The 20,723-nt window shown below is 48.9% G+C and overlaps 1 protein-coding gene across 3 annotated transcripts in view; it reads left to right on the top strand.

Moving 5' to 3' along the window:
* The window catches only part of ELMO1 (engulfment and cell motility 1), a 392,098-nt gene that overhangs the window by 207,209 nt on the left and 164,166 nt on the right, over nt 1–20,723 (top strand). For all 3 annotated transcript variants that reach the window (XM_036327308.1, XM_036327309.1, XM_036327310.1), the window contains one exon: nt 13,405–13,513. In XM_036327308.1, coding sequence (XP_036183201.1) covers nt 13,405–13,513 — 109 coding nt within the window. The remainder of the gene's footprint in view (nt 1–13,404; nt 13,514–20,723) is intronic.

The raw sequence follows: 20,723 nt of genomic DNA on the forward strand, positions 1-20,723 counted from the left end.
TATGTTAGACCGGGCAGCCTGCATTTTAAGGGAACAGGAGCCAAATACCCTGCTTGCACTAAGGTTGGTGCTGATGGAGGCAATGTTGAGTCTTTAAAGTAAATTAGGGAACTTTTAACATCTCAAGAGGGGAAATTGGCAGTTTCCCCAGTGACATAATTACAGGACAGCATGTAATGTGTAATTAAATTTAACTGTGAAGCAAGCGGTTGGAACAAAACTTGGTGGCCCATCACTTTTGGTTCCCATAGTGTTGACAGATCATCCCCTCCCCATCTCCCCAAAACGGCTTCAGCAGCAATTGCTCCTAATTCTTTTTTAAATGAAATTATATGTTGCCAGTTAAACACATTTCATGTAAAGGAGCCTTTTTTGTTTGAGTGACGTTTTCCTTCTAGATGATCTGGAGCACAGAATCCATTTAGAATAACAAGGACCCAAGACAGCCTTGCTGGGACTCCAACATGACTCTCTGTCTAATCATTCATTTAAATACTTCATTCTTGGCTTTTATTTCTGTTCTTTCTTTGACCAAGGTTCACAAGTCGGAGGCTTGTTGTTTTTCTGTACAGTGTCTTTTCATGTTTTACAAATAGTGGCATTAATTCCATTGATTGTGAATATCCAAGCTGTGACTGCCAATCAGGACCTCTTGAGAGTGTGACTGTGTGTGATTAGATTTGCTAATTGCACTGGGAGGCAGCATTTCTGACATCCAGGCCAGCAGTTTGCGTGCAAGGCTTCAGGCCCAGGATGAGCTCATTGTTCAGTGTGGGCTTGCTTTTATCTCCAAAGACTGCCATCTGAGGAAGGCCGGTCCATGTGCATTCATGACTGCTGGGTACAGCCCTGTGCGCGCTGCGCTCACATCCCTGAGTTCTGAAGGTCCCGGATTCGGTACCTGAAACCTAAAGCAGGTCTAAAACACGGTATTTGTCTGTTTCATTCTCCTTTGCCAACAGCCCGAGCTGGGTATGAGGTTCAGAATTTTTGCTTAGCTCTAGCTGAAAGTTTTTATCTTTTTGTTTGGTTTGGTTTTTTTAATCATTAAAACATGGTGAGACTTTAAAAACACAGTGATGGATTGCTTGAGAGAAAATAAAACGAGCTATAGAATGAACTGTGTGCAGGTGACACACCCTGAACCTAAGCCCAGTGTGAATCATAAGGCTAGAAACTACAGGCAGCCTCCCCTGTGGCTGACTCCCTCCCTCACTGGGGTACCAGCGAAGCCAGTAGCCCGCAGTCACTGTCCTGGGGTCTCTGTCTTAGACCCAGTGATGTCTTCCCATTCTTCTCCCAGCTGGTTCTCTCTCAGTCCCCATTGTCCACTCTCATGTCTCACTATGCTAGTTAGAGCAATGGCTATTGAGTAGGTGTTCTGTGATGACCTGTTCCCTTTCTGTTTCCACTTTAATTAGACTTATTGATTTAATTGTTGATTTCAGAAAGGGAGAAAGAGAGGAACATCAATGATGAGAGAGAATCATTGGCTGCCTCCCGCACACCCCACACTGGAGATCCAGCCTGCAACCCAAGCATGTGCCCTGACCGGGAATCAAACTGTGACATCCTGGTTCATAGATTGACACTTAACCCCTGAGCCATGTCAGCTGGGCAGGTTGTTTGTTTGTTTGTTTGTTTGTTTTTACCTTCACTGTGTGGAGCTCAGCGGCTGCCTTTCTCCTTTCTGCTGTAATTGTGATTTTGTTGTTAAAGGTGTGAGGTGTTGGGTAACGGGAGCTGAGATGAATGGGCCTTTAGTGTGAGGTTCCATGTTCATCTGGCTAGGAACTAGCCTGTTACTGTAGGCTGTGGCTATGGGTGCCAGAGGCTGAGATTTCCTCTGGGTCCTTGTTCTTGTTCCGCCTGTTGTCTGCGGGTTTCCTGGAGACGCCTTCTCCAGCCAGACCTGGTGCTTTCCGTTCCTGGAGCTGTGAGCTGGGGTTACTAGAACAGGAGCTGTTGATGAGCTGGGAGCCTGCGGGGTAGGGGGGTGGGGGGGCGTGTCCTACAGTCTTGTGATTGGGTCCCAGTCTTACAGTGAGCATGTGCCCTTGAGCTGTGACCTTTACATGTTTTGAGGGGGATAGTTTGCACTGGGGGGACTAAGAAGAAGTGTTGACTTTCAGTGTGTTCAACCTTTTACTTGTTGCAAGTTTGGAAGTGATGATTTCCTAGGTTTTTACATGTCAGACCAGAAGCCAGAAGTCCCCTCTTTACTAGTAGCTTTTCAGTAGGAAAAAATAAAAATAACATTTGAACCGTGGAGAGTAGCTGGTAGCTTTGCCCACTGCTGGGATTTCCTGTGCTCAGTTGTTATTTTGTCACAAATATCCTTCAACAATAGATCACTTTCTTCAGGCGCTAAGCTTGGCTGAACCTGCTCAGAACTCTGTTGTTTAAGTGGGTCGCGGCATTGAATGCAGTTGCTCAGAGACCTTCCTGGTGGTTCTGAAACCTCTGGCTCAGTGGATTACTCTTCATTTCATTAAGAAGACTCAGTCACAGCACACCTCCACCGGCACATCCTCCTGACTCTCCCCACAGAATATGTCCACAGTGTCACCTCAGCCCTTCTCTCCATCTTTATAATGCCCCAGTTCATTAAATCACTCTTGTGGTATTGCAGTAGTCTCCTAATTGCTTCAGCCTGTTTCCGCCCTTACTCCTCGTGTCCGTTCTCAGCACAATAGCCAGAATATTAGGAATCCAGAGTGACCCTTCTAAAACTTGGTCTTGTCCCTTCTCTGCTCAAAATTCTCCAGTGGCTCTTCTCTCACTCAGAGTAAAGTCCAGATCCATGGCCATGGCCTCCAGGCCCTAGAACAGTCTGTCTCGCTGTCTTTATGTCCATCTATGCCTCCCTTACTCAGCTCCATCACAGAGACCTCCTTTGTGGGAGTTTGCTAGAGCTGCCGTCACAGAGGAACACAGATGGGCGGAAGCCACAGAAGTGTACTGTCTCAGAGCTCCGGAGGCTGGGAGTCTGAGATCCAGGTGCCAGCAGGGTTGTTTCACCTGAGGCCTCTCTCCTCGGCTTGCAGACGGCTGCCTTGCTGTGTTCTCCCATGGTCGTCCTCATAGGCACTCACCTTCCTGCTGTCCCTTCCTCGTCTTATAAGGACACCAGTGAACTGGATAGGGGCCCCACCCTGAGAGCCTCCTGTTAACTCATTTGCCTTTGTAAAGGCTCCTTCTCCCAATGCACTCACCTTCTTAGGTACTGAGGGCTAGACCTTTAACATAGGAATTTTGTGGGGGGTGGGGGGGGAGGGACACTGTTCAGTCCATAGCATCCTTGTTGACCTTTAGCATAGCAGGTGCCCTCCGGCCTCTGGGCCTTGTGCTTCCTGCTTCCTCTCCTGGGAGTCTGCTCCCTCTGTCCCTTCCTCTAGGCTTAGCGTGGCCTTTCTTCACCGCCACATAGCAGGTGGGAACTTCACCCCTTTGCTCCGCGTCTGCCTCATGCCCCTCTGTTTTTCCCCAAGTGCAGTGCTTGTGCATGTGCTCTCCGTCTGCCTTCTTGTTTGTTCCTCCCACCTGTGCTGGTGTGTAGCCGCCTGAGGACGGGGCTGGGTGCTGCCCTGCCGGCCCAGGGCTCAGCGCAGCGACAGGCACATGGAGGCTCTCAGCAGACGTCTGTTCAATGAGTGCCTGAGGCAGGAGTTCCGGTGCCCTGCCCCTCGCTGGATTGCCAGTCACCAGAGGAAGGAGGCCACAGAAATAGGCTTCTTCTTTTTTAAAAAAAAATGTTTTTATGGATTTTAGAGAGAGAGGAAGGGAGAGGGTTGGAGAGATAGGAACATCCAGAACATATATGCATAACCCAGGGACACAGACAGTAGTGTGGTAACTACAGGGGAGGGTGGGCAGATGCAGGGTGGAGGGGGTCAAAGGGGGGAAAAAGAGGACATTTGTAATACTTTCAACAATAAAGATAAATTAAAAACACACACATCGATGAGAGAGAAACATTGATCGGCTTTCTCCTACACACCCCCTGGTGGGGATCGAGCAGAGACCCGGGCATGTGCCCTGACCAGGAATCAAACCGGTGACCTCCTGGTTCAGTGCTTAACCACTGAGGCAACCTGGCAGGCATAGGCTTCCATCTTGAACACGCTACGACAGCGGTTCTCAACCTGTGGGTCGCGACCCCTTTGGCGGTCAAACGACCCTTTCACAGGGGTCGCCTAAGACCATCCTGCATATCAGATATTTACATTACGATTCATAACAGTAGTAACATTACAGTTATGAAATAGCAACGAAAATAATTTTAAGGTTGGGTCACAACATGAGGAACTGTATTTAAAGGGCCAGAAGGTTGAGAACCACTGTGCTACGACCTCCCTGACTGCAGCTGTCCTTCGGGTGGCTGGTCCGTCTGGAATGGAAGCCCAGTTAGCAGCTATCTTGGGGTGCCCCAGATGACTTTGTCCCCGATATGCTGAGCCGTGGGTGAATCACTGCTGACTTTTGGTTTTAAATTGTATTCATGTGACCAGAGTCCAGCCAGTGTGAGCAAACTGCCCACCAAATCGGAAGGCATTTCGTATCGGTGTAATATAATGTAGGTGGCAGTGTTCCCAATGGTCCCATCGTATTCGGCAAAAATAACTTTCCCCTTAGGAGCTGTTCAATACACCTGGTGTGCCCAGGAGTGTCTGACACTGTCAGGTAATTTTATTTTTACCTTGACCTTAATTTTATTAACTTTTTCCCTGTGTTGGTAAAACCCAAGATTCCAAAGTTTAGCATAAGTCATAAGTAATAGAGACTACTCTTCTTGTGTTTTATAAAGCAACTGAAACACTGTTAGTAACAAATATAACAACCCTTGTAACTAACTTCTCTCTGGCTGGTTTATCAATGTTATTCTGTACAAGGGTCCATATACTTGGAGGCTATTGGAATTCATGACCTTGATCTGTGCCATTCATACCTATTTACAAACGTGCGATCCCTAAGGCAGGGAAGCCAGCATGGCTGGCATTTCAATTCTTGAAGGTCAATGCTCCTTTAGCACAGGACCTTTGCACACGCAGTTCCCTGGCTCAGTCTCTCCTTTCTGCATCCCTGCCCCATGGCCCCCCTCATTCCCACGCATTCCTTAGGACTTCATCCTCTGGCTCCTTTTTGTTTTCTTGTTTATTTCCTTGGTTTTGCTTCCTTATGCACTCACTCAATTTGGAATTACATTATTATTATTATTATTTGATCATTATCTCTTTCAAACATGACATTTTTGAGCAGGGACTATGTCTCTCTTTGACGTTTGTCCTCACTGTCTAAATTATTTGTTAACTATTTGATGCATTGAATCCTTGCTCAGTGTCACTTCCCTCTTCCCCTCCGAGGTCCTTCATAGTTGTAGGTGATTTGTGTCTGAGGATCAAAACTGGAACCCGACTTGGCAGAACTCTGCCTGTCAGTGAGCTGGTTCGACCATCAGAATGGCCACCGTTCAGGACTGATGAGCCCATGGTGTTAGCCTTATACCAAGTCTGTTACAGCAACCATGGGAACCTGTGTATGTTACAGGAGTATATATGAGTCTGTATCAGCAAGTGACTGAGAAAACACCGTTTAGGGAGTTATTTTGGCAGAGGGGGCAGGTCAGCTGCGAGCCTGGCAGCCTGGGGCCCCACAGTGCGGGGCAGAATGGGAGAAGCGCTGTCAGAAAGTCACAGACAGTCTGTGGGCTGTAGAGGAAGGGACTGCATGCGGTGTTCTAGAGAAAGTGACCTGGCTTGGGTCAGGGGAGGGGACATGCAGACCAGTGTTGGAGGGGCAGGGGGCCAGAGGGGTGTCAGGGAAGCAGTTTCCACTAAGAGACCCCGTGGACATAGCCCTGCAGACGCTGTCCACGGAGGAGATCTCTTCTTTGGCAGCCGTAGCCCAGACCCGGACGCTTAGAGAGAATGAGATGGAATGAGATGAAGTTGTTCTAAAAGGCTAGGTTTATAGATGAAAAATTCCATTCCCACATGCCATTAACTGCAAGTGCGGCTTAGTTTCTTAATCAGGTTTCAGTAAGTAACTTGCCCACTGGAGCTCATTTAATGTGTACCAGAAGTCATGTGATTGGAGAATGTTGACTGGCATTGTCCGGAAGAGGATGGGAAGCATCCTCCCTCCTCCCCTGTGCTCCCCTTCAAACCAGAGGGAGTGTAGGATCTGAGCGAAGTGGGCGGACAAGGTGTGGTCTTTCTTAGGAGTTTGTTGTATCACTCGCCCTCCTGGAAGGTGTTTGTTAGTAAAGTGAGTTCTATCCAAACACGTCCCAATCTATGCAGAGCGTGACTTGGCTCTAAGACGGCAGTAACTGTTGCGACGCTGGTGACGAGTTCCCAGTGGGGAATGAGGCTTGATAGATGTCAGGCCTCATTTTTCACCCAACAGCGGCTGCCAGACAGTGCCAGCATCCCGGCGCCTGGCGCTCCTCGGAGGGGACAGAGGCATCTGTATTCTGCAGCCCAGCGTCGAGTGAGTCAGAGTCCCGCCCTGCCATCTGGAGATTTATGGCGACGCTGCCCCAGGATGGGGAGGGCTTCTCTGATCATCACGATCCCTTTCCCAGGCGCCTCCGCGGCCTGCGCACCTCTGGGTGCGATGTTGACAGGCCCCTGGGGAGAGAACCCAGAATCAGTGTCTCCCCTCCAAGGCTCCCCCCTGGAGGAAGCGTACCCCCTCCGCATTGCCTCTCGCGTGCATCTTCTTGCAGAGAGAGACATGTCCTTGAAAACATGCAGACAACACAGAGTAGGTAGAAGGGGACCGCTGGCAGCGCCCAACTTCCTGGGAGCGTGCAGCAAGGAAAGCTGTCCACCTTTCAAGTGCCATCTCCTCGTGCCTTCCCAGTGGATTGCAAGCCCCCGAAGGTGGTATTCTGTTCATGCGTGTATTTTCAGCATCTGGCAAGGTACTCAGCAGAGTAAATGTTTAAAGAAACGACTTGCAATGACTAGATCCCAGGGAGTGGAAGAGAGTGGGGCTCAGGTTTTAACAGTAGAGATGAGGGAGTAGATTTCCTTGCCTTTCATGGTGTGATCCCTGGCCCAGCCGTGTCAGCACCTCCTGGGTGCTGCTTAGAAAGACAGGAACCAGGCTGTCCCCTCTCCGCCCCGCCCCACCACTGGGTGGGAATCTGCATGCATTTAGCAAGCGCCTGTGGAGATCTATGAGTGCTTTATGTTTGAGAAGACCAAGCATAGAATATAGCTGCAAAATAAGAAGCTTTGCCCTGTCTGGTGTGGCTGACTGCTCACCAAAAGGTTACGGGTTCAATTCCCAGTCAAGGGCACGTACCTGGGTTGCAGGTTCGATGCCTGGCCCCTGTCAGGGTGTGTGGAGGAGGCAACCAATCAATGTCTGTCTCTCATATTGATGTTTTTTCCTCTCTCTCTCTCTCCTTCCCTTACTCCCTCCCTTCTATTCTTAAAAAAAAAAAAATCAATGGGAAAAGAATGAGGATTAACAAAAAAATAAAATGAAAGTAATGAGCTTTCACACACAGATGCAAGGGCATGCAAGTGGCTGGCACCTCAGCAGGACGCAGTGGAGCCTGGCCACCTTCGGGCACCGTCCCTCCCTCAGTGGCTGTGCTTGGGTGACCTACAGGACTAGCATCCTGGGCCGTTTCTGAACCTTCACCTCTAGCACCCCCAGCTGGTCAGTCTGACGCCCTAGCTTGGGAATAGGAGCCTTCCATGCTCCCACGAAGCAGATCAGACCCCAGCATGGAGGTCGTGGGGCTTGCCTTGCACTCCGGGTGCTGGCCCCGCACATCTTAACTGCTAGACAGCAGGCCCCCGGCTCAACTCCAAGGCAGATTCCTCGCCGTCAGGTGTCCTGCCTTGATGGTCTGTGAGGACCAGACGACTGGGACACTTGAGAGCTTGCACCTGATAATCACTCCGGGTGTATTCCCTCTAGTTTCATGTGAGGTCAGATCCACTTAACCATGTCACAGGGCATTATTCGGCGACGGGATACACGCACAGTGTTGTGCAAACACCGCCTCCATTGAGTGCCAAGACCTCATAATTGGCATCAACCCCAAAGAAAACCCACACCTGTCAGCAGTTGCTCCCGAACCCCCAAACCTCAGCCCTGGGCAACTCCAATCTGAATTCTCTATGAATTTTAACACTTACTGATATATATATATATATATATATATATATATATATATATATATATATATATATTTCAAAAAGTGTGGGCCCAAGCTAGCAGCGCCCACATTTCCTGAGTATGCAGGTTCGTGGGTCTGCCCCAAACACTGAACCATAACTCTGGGGGCGGGGCCCAGCGATCTGGGTTTTAATAAGTTTTCAGATGATTCTAATGCAAGCTCAAGTTAGAGAACCTCTGCTTTATATAAACAAGACGTGCCCAGCTGGCGTGGCTCACTGGTTGAGTGTTGACCTATGAACCAGGAGGTCACGATTTAATTCCTGGACAGAGCACAAGCCCAGGTTGTAGGCTTGATCCCCAGGAAGGGGCATGCAGGAGGCAGCCGACATGATTCTCTCTCATCGTTGATGTTTCCATCTCTCTCCCTTCCCCTTCCTCTCTGAAATCAATAAAAAATATATTTAAATAGGCAAGATCTTACCGTCCTTGGGCCCAGGTACACACATCCTGGCATAGAGAGGAGCCTGCTGGCCGGTGTCTCGGATGCAGTGACATCAGGGTCCCAGTGCAGGCACAGACACGTCATCCCTGCTGACATCACCCTTCCCTTCCCTGCCACCAGCTGCGGCCCCCAGGGAGGGCTTGGCAGCAGTGCAGAGGGGTTGCTGGGTGTGTCTCCCACAGCCGCGCACTCCTTGCACTTTATCAAAGCGCAGGCACTGTTGCTTTTCGGTTGATTAATGTTCAATTCTCCGTCTATTATGAACCTCCAGGCTTTAATTACTACACCATTACCCAGTCGATTCCTTGCCATTTGATATTTATGGCTTTTATTATGCTTCTGTCTGTGCAACTGCCTGATTTTATTCTGGAAGGATTTCACCTCATTAGCCGGGTTTTTACCATTCTTCTCATTTGTCTGGGTTTTTACTTATCTCGGTGTGTGCTTCCTACCAGTACTTTGTGTTTTTACCAGCAGGACCGCTTGTTTGTTCTGTTCCTCCGTTTCCCGGGGTGCTTTGTTCTTTTGTCCTTGGAAACGGCGCTTGGCACACTCTGCTCTGGTGTCCGGCACATCTCAGCAGCTGGTGCCACGGCCCTGCCGAGGCCTGCGGCCTGGATATGCCAGGGACAGCCGCCTCCCACTATGTGGCCAGTTAGGGCTCAGGGAAGGTGTGCAGTGGGGCTTGTTTCTTTGTAGAAGAGAGTTCTGCTCAAAATAATGCTCAGTGTGCCCAGCGGTGCTTTGCTAACACTCCCTTCCTCGGCCACCCTGTGCCTCAGAAGAATGTATGGCTTGGTTTGCTTGCATATTTTTTAAAATATGTTTTTATTGATTTCAGAGAGGAAGAGGGAGGGAGAGAGAGATAGAACATCAATGATGAGAGAGAATCATTGATCGGCTGCCTCCTGCACACTCCCGCCACTGGTGATGTGCCCGTAACCCAGGCATGTGCCCTTGACCGGAATTGGACCCAGGACCCTTCAGTCCGCGGGCCGATGCTCTATCCACTGAGCCAAACCAGCTGGGGCTTGCTTGCATATTTTTTTAAGTTCCTCCCTGAACCTGCTGAATAAGAGCTTGGGGGACAGCCCAGCACTCTGTTTACCCTCCAGATGGTTCGGATGTTGGTGCCCATTCAAGTTAGACAATCACTCATCTAAAGAGACCCTGGTTGGACCTGACTACGCAGGAATAATATTCACTCCCCCTGAGTGCTGTCTTCAGAGAGCAAGATCAGTCCTCTCTGTGGCAGCCAGTTTTGTTTTCTGTGGGGTGTGTTTTCCCCACAGCTGCTCCTAGAGCCATATGTCACTGTGGTCGGCAAACCGCGGCTCGCGAGCCACATGAGGCTCTTTGGCCCCTTCAGTGTGGCTCTTCCACAAAATACCACGTACGGGTGCGCACGTACAGTGCGATTGAAACTTCAGAAAAGCTGGTATTTTGTGGGAGAGCCACACTGAAGGGGCCAAAGAGCCACATGTGGCTCGCGAGCCGTGGTTTCCCCAGCCGCAGTTTGCCGACCATTGCCATATGAATATCTCGGTAAATCAGACGGCAGCACCTGGAGCAAGAGGTCATGTGGTCAGGATAGCAATAGTAGACCAGTTGTCTTCAGCATTGATATTTCTTTCTTGCCTCTCCGTTCATCCCTGGGGATCGAACCCACAACCCAGGCATGTGCCCTGACCGGGAATCCAACCGTGACCTCCTGGTTCATAGGTCAATGCTCAACCATTGAGCCACACTGGCCTGGTTATTTTTCCCTTACAGTTTACTTCCAATATTATTTTGTTTGTGGTTCAGGGGTGCACAGACTCATGGTTAGACAGTCATATATGTGATTTCACTTACATGTGGAATCTAAAGAACAAAACAAATGAACAAACAAAACAGAAGCAGACTCACAGATACAGAGAGCAGACTGATGGCTGCAGAGGGGAGCCGGTGGGGAGCTGGCTGGGAAAGGTGAAGGGATGGAGAAGTGCAGGTTGGCAGTCACAGAACTGTCACAGGGATGTACAGGACAGCACAGGGATAGTCACTAATATTGCCTTAGCTGTGAATGGTGCCAGGTGGGGACTGGAACTCTTAGGGGGATACTCTATACTGTTTAAGATTATGTAACCACAGCACAAGTTTATACACGGTCCTTGGTGGCCGTGAGGAGACCACAGTGCTTCATGTGACCCTCAGAGTCGAAGCAGCATGAACAAGAAGCCTCCTAGGTGAGGGCTGTGGGAGGAACCCTCCAGCTCACTCCAGGCCTGGCTACAGCGAAACAGGAAGGACTGGACTTGCCCCCAACAGGGAGCACCCTGCAGCAGGGGCGGGAAGCGTGTCCATGACAACAGGCTGGATCAGGCCCGTGACAGGATGCCAAGACTGAGAGAGCAGGTGGCCCAGGGGGCAGAGAAGGAGTGGGCTCGAGTGTGGCCGGCCTGGTACTCAGCATTTAGTGGTCACACAGGTTTGTGATCTGGGCCACTGGGAACTCAGTCGACATTTATGGAACTAAAACCGGTGGGGACGGTTCGCACAGCTCCGGTCACTGACCTGAGAGAGCGTCACTCATCTTCAGGGATAAATGAGACAAGGGAGACCCTGGGACCTTTGTCCAGGAGGGCCTGGATTTATGGACTCCTTTCAGTGAGGCCGAGGACATGAATCAAGGTTCTCTTAGCCTCTTGGACATGAAATCCATGGAGTTTATGGCGGCCTATATGTGAAGGTGATTGTAAGCTATGACAGGGCGGGAAGAGATTTGGAAATAGAAGATCTCAGAAATTGCATTCCATGTCAGCCAAGGCTACTCAAGGATCCAAGCACCTCACCTCTTCCTCTCGCTTCAGCATTTTTAATAGGATAATAAATACCTGCCTATAAATCATGCAGACTTACCGGGGATCAGTGGGTAGATCTATGTATATATACTCTATAAACTGTAGTGTTGTATAAAACATGTGGTACTTGATATTGCACCAATATCCATGTTGTATTCTATAAAACACGCGACAGTTACGGCTTCCTTAGGTGTGAGACGTGTTCTAGGGTGAGTCGTCATAGCAGGTTTTAATGCCCCATCCATCATGGTGTCTGTCCCAGTGTGTTTGCTCTTAGAACTGAAGAGGGAGGGAAAAATAAAGATGAAAAATAGGCCCTGATATTTCTAAATGGAGCTTTTCAAACTCTTTTAGGCCAACACAGTTAATACCAAAATGTTGGAATTGAATATCGGTATAGCAGTGCTTTAAATTTGTAAAGAAGCTACCGTCCAGTTTAAGAATTGTTTCTCATTATAGTAACATCTAATTACTAACACTCATCATCATAGCCTTTTCTGAAACATTTCTGCAAGGGTGTTGACCTGAAAACCCACACAGGCACCTTTAAAGATCTGTGTCTAAGGAAATCAGTCCAGGAGGGCCTGCTTTTCCTTCCGTGGTGGGTTAATACGATAAGATGGATGGCGTGTTAAAGAGTGAAGAGCAGGGCTTCTCCAGGCTGATTTACATATTGATTACTTAAATTACTCCTTAATTTAGTGCGGGCTAATAAACTGTGCCTTGGAAATGTTTCCAGAGCATTTATTGGCTGCAGTAATTCTACCTACAGTGTATGCAGATTGCAGCCTCATTAAATATTGATGTGCTCATGAAATGTTAATCAGATGTTAATGTGAAGTGCAGGGGCAGGTCCTGGCTGGGAGCTGGCTGGAGACCACCTGTCTCCTGTCTTTATGTTCTGTCTTCTGGCTCTGTTTCTCCGTTCATGGCCCCTCATCAGGAGGTTCACATTGGCTCCTGGATGCCTGTGTCTCCTAGACACGATTTGTAAAAGAGAAGTAAAGACTCCCCATGGGTGGGAATTTAATTGTTCTGCCTCCTGCTTCCTGAGCTGGAATTCCTGGCTAGAACCAGAGAGGATTCTGTTCAGGAAGATTGTGCAGAAGGGACCGACCCTGAGGAGGAGCTAGACTTTCCAGGGCCCCACTGTGTCCTTCCCAGGTCGGCGGGAGAAGGGGTTTGGATGGAGTTTACGTACAGTTTCTTCAGAGATACACCAGCCCAGAACTGGTGCTTCCTAAAGAGACTGCAAGAAAGACTTTGTATCCTAACTCCCAGGGACAGTAAAGGCTGTGCTCCTGGTGATACTCAGTGCACTCTCCCCGGGTTCCCCTTTTCCAAACCAGTCAGGGCACCGCTCACTTGTCTAAACCTCATGATTAGCCTCCGAGTCCTAGAATGACAAGGGGAGTTATATCATCACTCAAAGACATTCTCTAATATACTATTTTGCAAAACTCGCTTGCCCCAGTGGCTCCGTGGTGAGAGTGTCAGCCTGTGCACCAAAGGGTTGCAGGTTCAATGCCCGGCCCTGGTCAGGGCATGTGCGTGAAGCACCCAATTGATGTGTCTCTCACATTGATGTTTCTCTCTCTCTTCCTCCCACCCACCCTTCCACTCTTACTAAAACAAAAACAATGGGAAAAAATATCCTCTGGTGAAAACAGCAACAATTTCCTCCATGGGCGTCTCTGTAAATGACAACAGCAAATAAAGCCTCCTCTCCCAGGGTCTCAGAGGCGGTGGGAGATGAGGGAAATGGGTGGGTTTAGGTGCCACGGCACCTGCTGAGAATACACTGAGAGGGCAGTTTGGCCCCGGCCCCGAGCGCCTGGCTCGGCGAGCTGGGGTGGCTGTTTCTCTGCTCCGGCGTAGCCCTGCCCTCTGTGACCCGTCCCTTCCTGCTTACAGATTGTGCTTGAGAACAGCAGCCGAGAAGACAAGCATGAGTGTCCCTTCGGCCGCAGTAGCATCGAGCTGACCAAGATGCTGTGTGAGATCCTGAAAGTGGGCGAGCTGCGTAAGTACCCTTGTTGCCTGCCCGCGCGGGGATGACGCTGGGCAGAGAGCAGCTTCCAGGGTCGTGCCCTGACCCCCACAAAGAACTCCCCAAGTGCCGCTGGCTCTTCCCTGGGGTCGCGTGCACCGAACTTCCTTATCTCACATCCACAGCATAGGTGTCTCTGCGTGTCTGCTCTGGGAACAAATGTGGTTAAAACCTGTAAGAATGGGAGAGTGACAGGTACCGTGACTGCATTTCAAATTTTATAAAAATGAGTATGTATTAAAACAGCCTTGAATTTAATACTCGGTTGGGAAAAAGACCTATGAATTTCTTTTTTAAAAAAATCCAGTTTCTAGCCTACCAGTAGATCGCTTTCTTTCCTTTCCTTTGCAACAGTTTTTCTCTATAATGGAAAAAATTGAGAGCCTTAATGAAATCTCTTGCTGCCAGTGTCCCGCTTGTTTAAAATGCCTTCTCCAAGAAAGAAGGAATTATTGGAGAAAATGGGTAGCAGCTCATGAAGCGTCTGGCTGGAGATATGCTTCTTGCTCATTTCTTCCTTCTATTACACAGTTTAAGAGAGGACGCCTACAGAAGGAGGGCATGACCATTGTCTTCCCTTTGCCTATTGGCATCGTTCGGCTTTAACCTGTGAAAGAGAGTCGGATGGAACCTGGCCGACAATTATCATCAATATTGAGCCTCCGTAAGGTGTCCACCTCCCATCCCTCCACCACCGACGGAGCTGACACGCACATAAATCTTCCCCTGCGCTTAATGAAGTGGGCGCCAGGGAACACTGCTGGCGCCAGAGGGCTGCTGGGTGTGTGGTGTTACGGTGGAAGCATAAAGATTCCGTCACCTGCTTGAGAGCTGACATGATGAATGGGAAGAAGTCGGCGATGAAATTGCAAGGGGGCTGTGTTTTATTTGCAGTGTAGAGCTGGCTACAGCATGGCTAAAGTAAACTAGAACATTCAGGACTTAGCAGGAAAAAACTAAGAAGCTGAGCCTGTTTGACTAATCCCAGCAGTCACGCTTCCTTCCTGGGTGGGTGGGAACTGACGCTGAGGGAGCAGCCGTGAAGTTCCTTACTGATGAGCCCCAGTCCGGGCATTTCTCCGTGACGGGAGCAGCCGGGCCTGGGAGAGTTCTGCGTCAGTCTGCGCGGGTCCTGCTTGCTGATGTAACGTGTCGGTTCACCTGGCCTGGATGTGACTCTCTTCCTGCTCCTCCTCAGACTCTCTACCTGAGATTTCTGTCTGCTGCGTGGCTCATTGGGGGTTCAGCTGAGGGGTCAAGGTCCTGAATCAAATCAATCCTGCTGAACTCCCTCGTCTGACAATGGTGACTATTTCATGTTAATCTCAACTTCATGGGAAAACTGTAGAAAATCACTGGCTAAAGAGCATTGCAAACAATCTAAGACCTTTAGAAATTGGAGACCATCATGCTCTACCCCACAAGCTCTCCCTGTCCTGCTCTACCTGTCATGCTCTACCCATCATGCTCTACCCATCATGCTCTACCCATCATGCTCTACCCATCATGTTCTACCCATCATGCTCTACCCGTCATGCTCTACCCCTCACGCACTACCCCTCATGCTCTACCCCTCAAGCTCTACCCATAATGCTCTCCCCATCATGCTCTACCCGTCATGCTCTACAAATCATGTTCTACCCATCATGCTCTACCCATCATGCTCTACCCATCATGTTCTACTTGTCATGCTCTACCCGTCATGCTCTACCCATTATGCTCTACCCCTCATGCTCTACCCATCATGCTCTACCCCTCATGCTCTACCCATCATGCTCTACCCCTCATGCTCTATCCATCATGCTCTATCTATCATGCTGTACACATCATGCTCTACCTACCATGTTCTACCCATCATGCTCTACCCCTCATGCTCTTCCCCTCATGCTCTACCCGTCGTGCTCTACCAAGCATGCTCTACCCGTCATGCTCTATCCAGCATGCTCTACTCATAATGCTCTCAAGTCCCGGTTGGTGCCCATGTTGTCCTTTCCTGCCCCTCCCCTTTCCCGTCCTCCCTCAGGGCCTGCTTTGGCTCTCAGCTCTCATCCTAGTGGCTTCAGAAGGGCTGCCCTTCAGCACTGTGACTGCCATTCCCAGCTCCCTGCTCTCCTCTGCCCAACGGACATATGTCTCTACTGCTGCAAGTTCACACAGAACAGAGACGATGGAGGACAAGGGGACCGTCAGGAAGAATGGGCAGCTGGGTTCTGCCTCTGCTACTTTCCAGCTCATGTCCTTGGCTGACGTACTCACAGGCCTCATGGTGCTCTTACCCCTATACCAATAGCATAGAGTACTTACTGCATATACTCGATAGCATGTTGTGCTGAGCCAACATCCGCCGCATGCATCTTGCTTACCAAGTTTCTGGACGGCATCATTTTCTCTGTGCTTGATCTGATCTCACGTTGGGTTGGGCAGGAGCATGCTGTCCAGCCTGGTAGCTGGGAGCACGAAGCTAAACTGTGCAGCAAGGTGTGTAGTGGGCTGTACCACCCAGGTGTGCAGAAGTGCGCCCTGTGGTAGTCTCAGTGACAAAATGGCCTGTGGACACCTTTCTCAGAACGTCTCCATCCTAAGCAGCACAGGATTAGCGTTGTATTCATCTTGGCTTGTTCGTAGGTAACCTCAGTGGCTGGAATTGCAGTAATAGGAGTTGAAGGGGTACCCTGGGAACAGATAATATTCAACCCAAGGGGACTAACTTGGAAAAGATCAAATTCCAGGCAGTGTGAGGACAGGTTCAGTGTGGATCACTGAGGTCTGCTGGTGGGCAATGTGGTGGCAAAGTCTGCGCAGACAGTGAATGTCAGCTCTGGGGTTTAGGAGTTGGGCATTAGGGTGGGTACAGAGCAGCCCTCCTGGACCTGGGAGAACCTGGTAGTCAAGCCAGCTCCTGTGGGCTGAGATATTAGAGTGGGGATGCAGGCAGATATCTCGGGGAGCTCTGTGGGTACCCCAGACGCTACCTTGCACTGTAGATTATTCTGAACCCCACCTTCTGCTAGAAGGATGGCTGTCAACATTCTGCCACAGGTCGCTCAGCACCTGGCCAGGCCTGGTCTCTGCAGTGAAGCTGAGCTTGGACAGGGGGGCCCTCACATACGCAGGGCAGGTTCCCTTCATCTAAGGTGATGAATGACTCGTTCATTTGTTCATAAAAGTCTATCACCTACTTATCATGTGCCAGGGACTGTGATAGACACGGCCGGTGAAAAGGTGAACGAGATATGGTCCCTGATCCCAGAGGCTTCCACTTCAGAAAGTATTATGTCATTTCATATATATATATATATATATATATATATATATATATATATATACACACACACACACACACACACACACACACACACATATGTATATATATACACACATATATATGTATATATATACATTGTCATTTCATATATATATATATACACATACATACACACACACATACACACACACACACACGTATATGTGTATAAATGTATAAATCTGTTTGTATATGGTATGTCTATATGTATGTCTATGCATATGTGTATATACGTGTGTGTGTGTATATATACATATATTTAAATGCCTGTTTTCAGTTCTGAGCCTGATTTTTGCAGTGTTTTGATAGTTAAGGTTCCAGGTTGACCAGTTGCTCAGCATCTATTGCAAAGGCCCCTCCCTGTACATTCTGCAAGCCTAATAAAAGGCTCCTGCATCTCTGAGGGCAACATGCCCAAATGAGTTGTTTTCTGCTCATAAAATATTAAAGGATTGCTACATTCTGATTGAGTACCAGGCATCAGATGATGAAACAGCCTGTGGTAAGAGGGAAATTGCTTTTTAATGGATTGCCTTGTGCCCATTGCCATATTAAATAAGCTACTAATATGAAAAACAAATCAGAGCGCACCCTTGTGTGGAAGGAGATGTCTATTTTTCTTCTGAGAAAATTAGTTTCATAAATGAATCCATCATCTTTGGGCTGGGTTGGGTCTGCTTTTCTCCATTTCTAAGTTCATGGTTTTTCTCAGATTTGAGTCAGTGATTGACCCATGGCCACTTTAGAGCTTTGGGAGATGTGACACAGACGAAGAGGTACGTGAGTGTGTGGAGTCACTAAGATGAAGAGGAGAGGAGCCGGGCAGTTCTAAATGCACGTGTGCAGAACCCATGGACACGGACAGATGCAGGGGGAGGAGATGCTGGGGGTGAAAGCTGGGGGAGATGCAGGGTTGAGGGGGTCAATGGGGAAAAAGGGGACATCTATAATACTTTCAACAATAAAGATAATTTTTTAAAATTTCAGGCAGTGAGAAGTGTAGATGGAAAGACCAGGAGGTGCAGAGAATTCTGCGTCCATGTGGGAGCCAACAGAAGAATGTTAATAGGCAGAAACATCCCAGTCCTGGGCATGAAATCCTAGAATTGGGGTATGTTTTCTGGGTGTGACAAGAACTCGTGAGCATGAGACTGTCCAGGGCCAGGGGCAGGGATAGTCCTGGTCCGGGTACTGTATCCATCCGGGGCTTTCAGCTGCAGGTAATGGGAATCCCAACTCAGAATGGCCAAAGTGAGAAGAACGTCTGTTGAATGTCATACTGTCAGAGTGGAGTAGGTCCTAGCGTTGGTTGACTGTTCAGTAATGTCATGGAGGACCCAAGGTGTCTCCATCATTTGGTTCTGCCATCCTGGGTGTAGCACCTTTGTGCTGAATCTGGTAGCAGAACAGTGGCCCCCATGGCCCCGCGGAGCAGGGGGCTGTCTTCCCGTGAGCCTCCTAGGTTTGCGGAAATGTCTCCAAGCATTTCTCTCATATCTAAGTGGCTAGCACCATGGCCTGAGCCCTTGCCTAACCCAGACATTGAGGAGGGGAGTGGAACCTTCTGGATGTCAGACTCCCTAGTGTGGAGGTGCAGCCCACCTTTCCTGGGTAGTTGGCCACAGGATGCTGGGCAGGTAAAGGAAATCGGGGCTGGTTAAGGCAGGGAAAATAGTGCAGTCCTGTCCCTTTACTCTCAGGAGTCTGCTCTGCCTGTTCCTTGCTGCTACAGAAAACTGTAACAGATGACGTCAGATTGCAGCCCCCTGACAATGCCTCTATTGGGAATTGGGGGAATGCGGTGATAGGTTTTTGTTTGTTTGTTTTTGTTTTTTTTAATGTAGCAATATCAGAGGTTGCAGAAAAACAGAAATTGAGGCTTTATTGTAAATGCATTTCATTTTTCATTACTAAGAGGCCTAGGGTCCACCCCTTACTCCCCTTTAGCAAATGCATATTTCCACTTCCTCAGGCGTGCCTTTGCGTGTGGGTTAGTCTCAGGTGTGTTTTGAGAGGCAGAGTGCACATGCCTTTGCAGTTTGTGCCTCCATATTTCTCTGAAACAGTTTTGCCATCTTCCCCTGTTTGGCCATGTATAATTAGGGTAAAACTTAACCACTGCTCCGTTTAAAAAAACAAAACAAATAAGATTGGAAATCTAAAAAATCCTACAGCCTGCAAATAAAATGTTCAGCATCTCCTTACTTTGTCTTCCAGTGGCAATATTTATTATAACACGCCGTGGCGCTGCATGGAGCGCCTTGTATAATTTATCACCCAGACACCTTCACTTTAGCAAGTAAAAATAACCCAGATGCGCCATCGGAAGGACTCTCTGCGGAGCAGCGGCAATTAGAACAGACACTTAACTCCGGGACACTGGCGTTCCGTACTTTGAGAAGGACCATCCATCACTTTCACTCTCACAACATCCTGGCTAAAGAAAACTCAAGAACATGCGCTTTTAACAAGGAATTCTCTTAAGGCCCCTCCCTGCTCCTGATACTCGCTGGTGCCCACGCTCCATGGGAAGTCGAAGCCTCTTGCATCTTTGTCTTGAATATTCCGATTCCACTTCTGCTTTCCTATTCTACGCCAACCTTAGGTTTAAAGGAAAAAACAAGCAACAAACCAAAACAAATCCTCTGAATGTTCCAGGCCTGCGCCCACCAGGATGGGTAATTATTGTCACAAGGCAGGAGGAGTCCATGGGAGAGTATCCCATTCACTAGGAGAAGCCCTGGGTAACATGGCCGATGGGAGCTCCCGGGGTCCCAAGGAGCTGTCCCTTTGTCCAGAGGGTGAGCCACGTTTCTGTCCACTCCCCCATTTGTACCATGGGGCACAACCCTCATCATTGTCATCTTCACCATCATCTTCCTCAATCTGAGATGAGTGTTTTATTTTTTAAATATTTTTATTGATTTCAGAGAGGAAGGAAGAGGGAGAGAGAGAGATAGAAACATCAGTGGTGAGAAAATCATGGATCAGCTGCCTCCTGCAGGCCCCCCCACTCGGGATCGAGCCCACAACCTGGGCATGTGCCCTGACCGGGAATCGAACCGTGACCTCCTGGTTCATAGGTCCAAGCTCAACCACTGAGCCACGCCAGCCAGGCTGAAAGTGTTTTCTTAATTGTAACATGCTGACTGGTGAAGGAACTATTCACCCGAATACGCACAGACATAAAGACACCGGGATATACAGTGCACGGAGTGGCTGTCCAGGATCGGAAAGCGCTGTGATGGTGTGCGGTGGCGTGTTGGCATTTTGGAAGGCGGTCCTTGTAAATACTTCTGAAATCACAGTGTCAGTTCATCTCCACAGGGAGCGACTGCTGAGAGACTAAACTTGGCAGTTAAAGGAGAGTATATCAAGCACAGCTCAATTACACATGGTGACAGTAATTTATATTTACCGTGGGCTCCGTGAGGACTTGCTCCTTTTTGCATTATTTGTGAGATGATACATAGCATCCATTCCTCTGGTCTCTTAAGTTATCGATTGAGAGGGCAGCCTGACAGACTTGCCTCCTAATGAGGAGAGACATGGGCATATGGGGAAACGCAGGTGCCCACTGGCTTCTCCTATGCCCTGTAACCTTCAGGGCCCCCTCGAAGGTCATGGCTGGGTGACTGACTGCTTGGTCCCTCCTCTGACACTGGCTGGGGGAGGGCATCGCGCCTTCCTCTAAGCTCCTGTAGTGCTTCCCCTTTCCCTCTGTGGTTATACTTCCTCCTGTTTTATTAACATTTTCTTTAACTCAGGGCCCTCCTTATAGTTGAAGTGGTTTATAGAGAAGCATAAAGAAAATTCAAAAATAAATCAGTGGTGAAAACAAAGGCCCCTAGAAATAAAATAAAACAATGGCTTATGAAT

This window comes from Myotis myotis, unplaced genomic scaffold (genome assembly GCF_014108235.1).
Source record: "Myotis myotis isolate mMyoMyo1 unplaced genomic scaffold, mMyoMyo1.p scaffold_m19_p_11, whole genome shotgun sequence".
Classification (NCBI taxonomy): Eukaryota; Metazoa; Chordata; class Mammalia; order Chiroptera; family Vespertilionidae; genus Myotis; species Myotis myotis.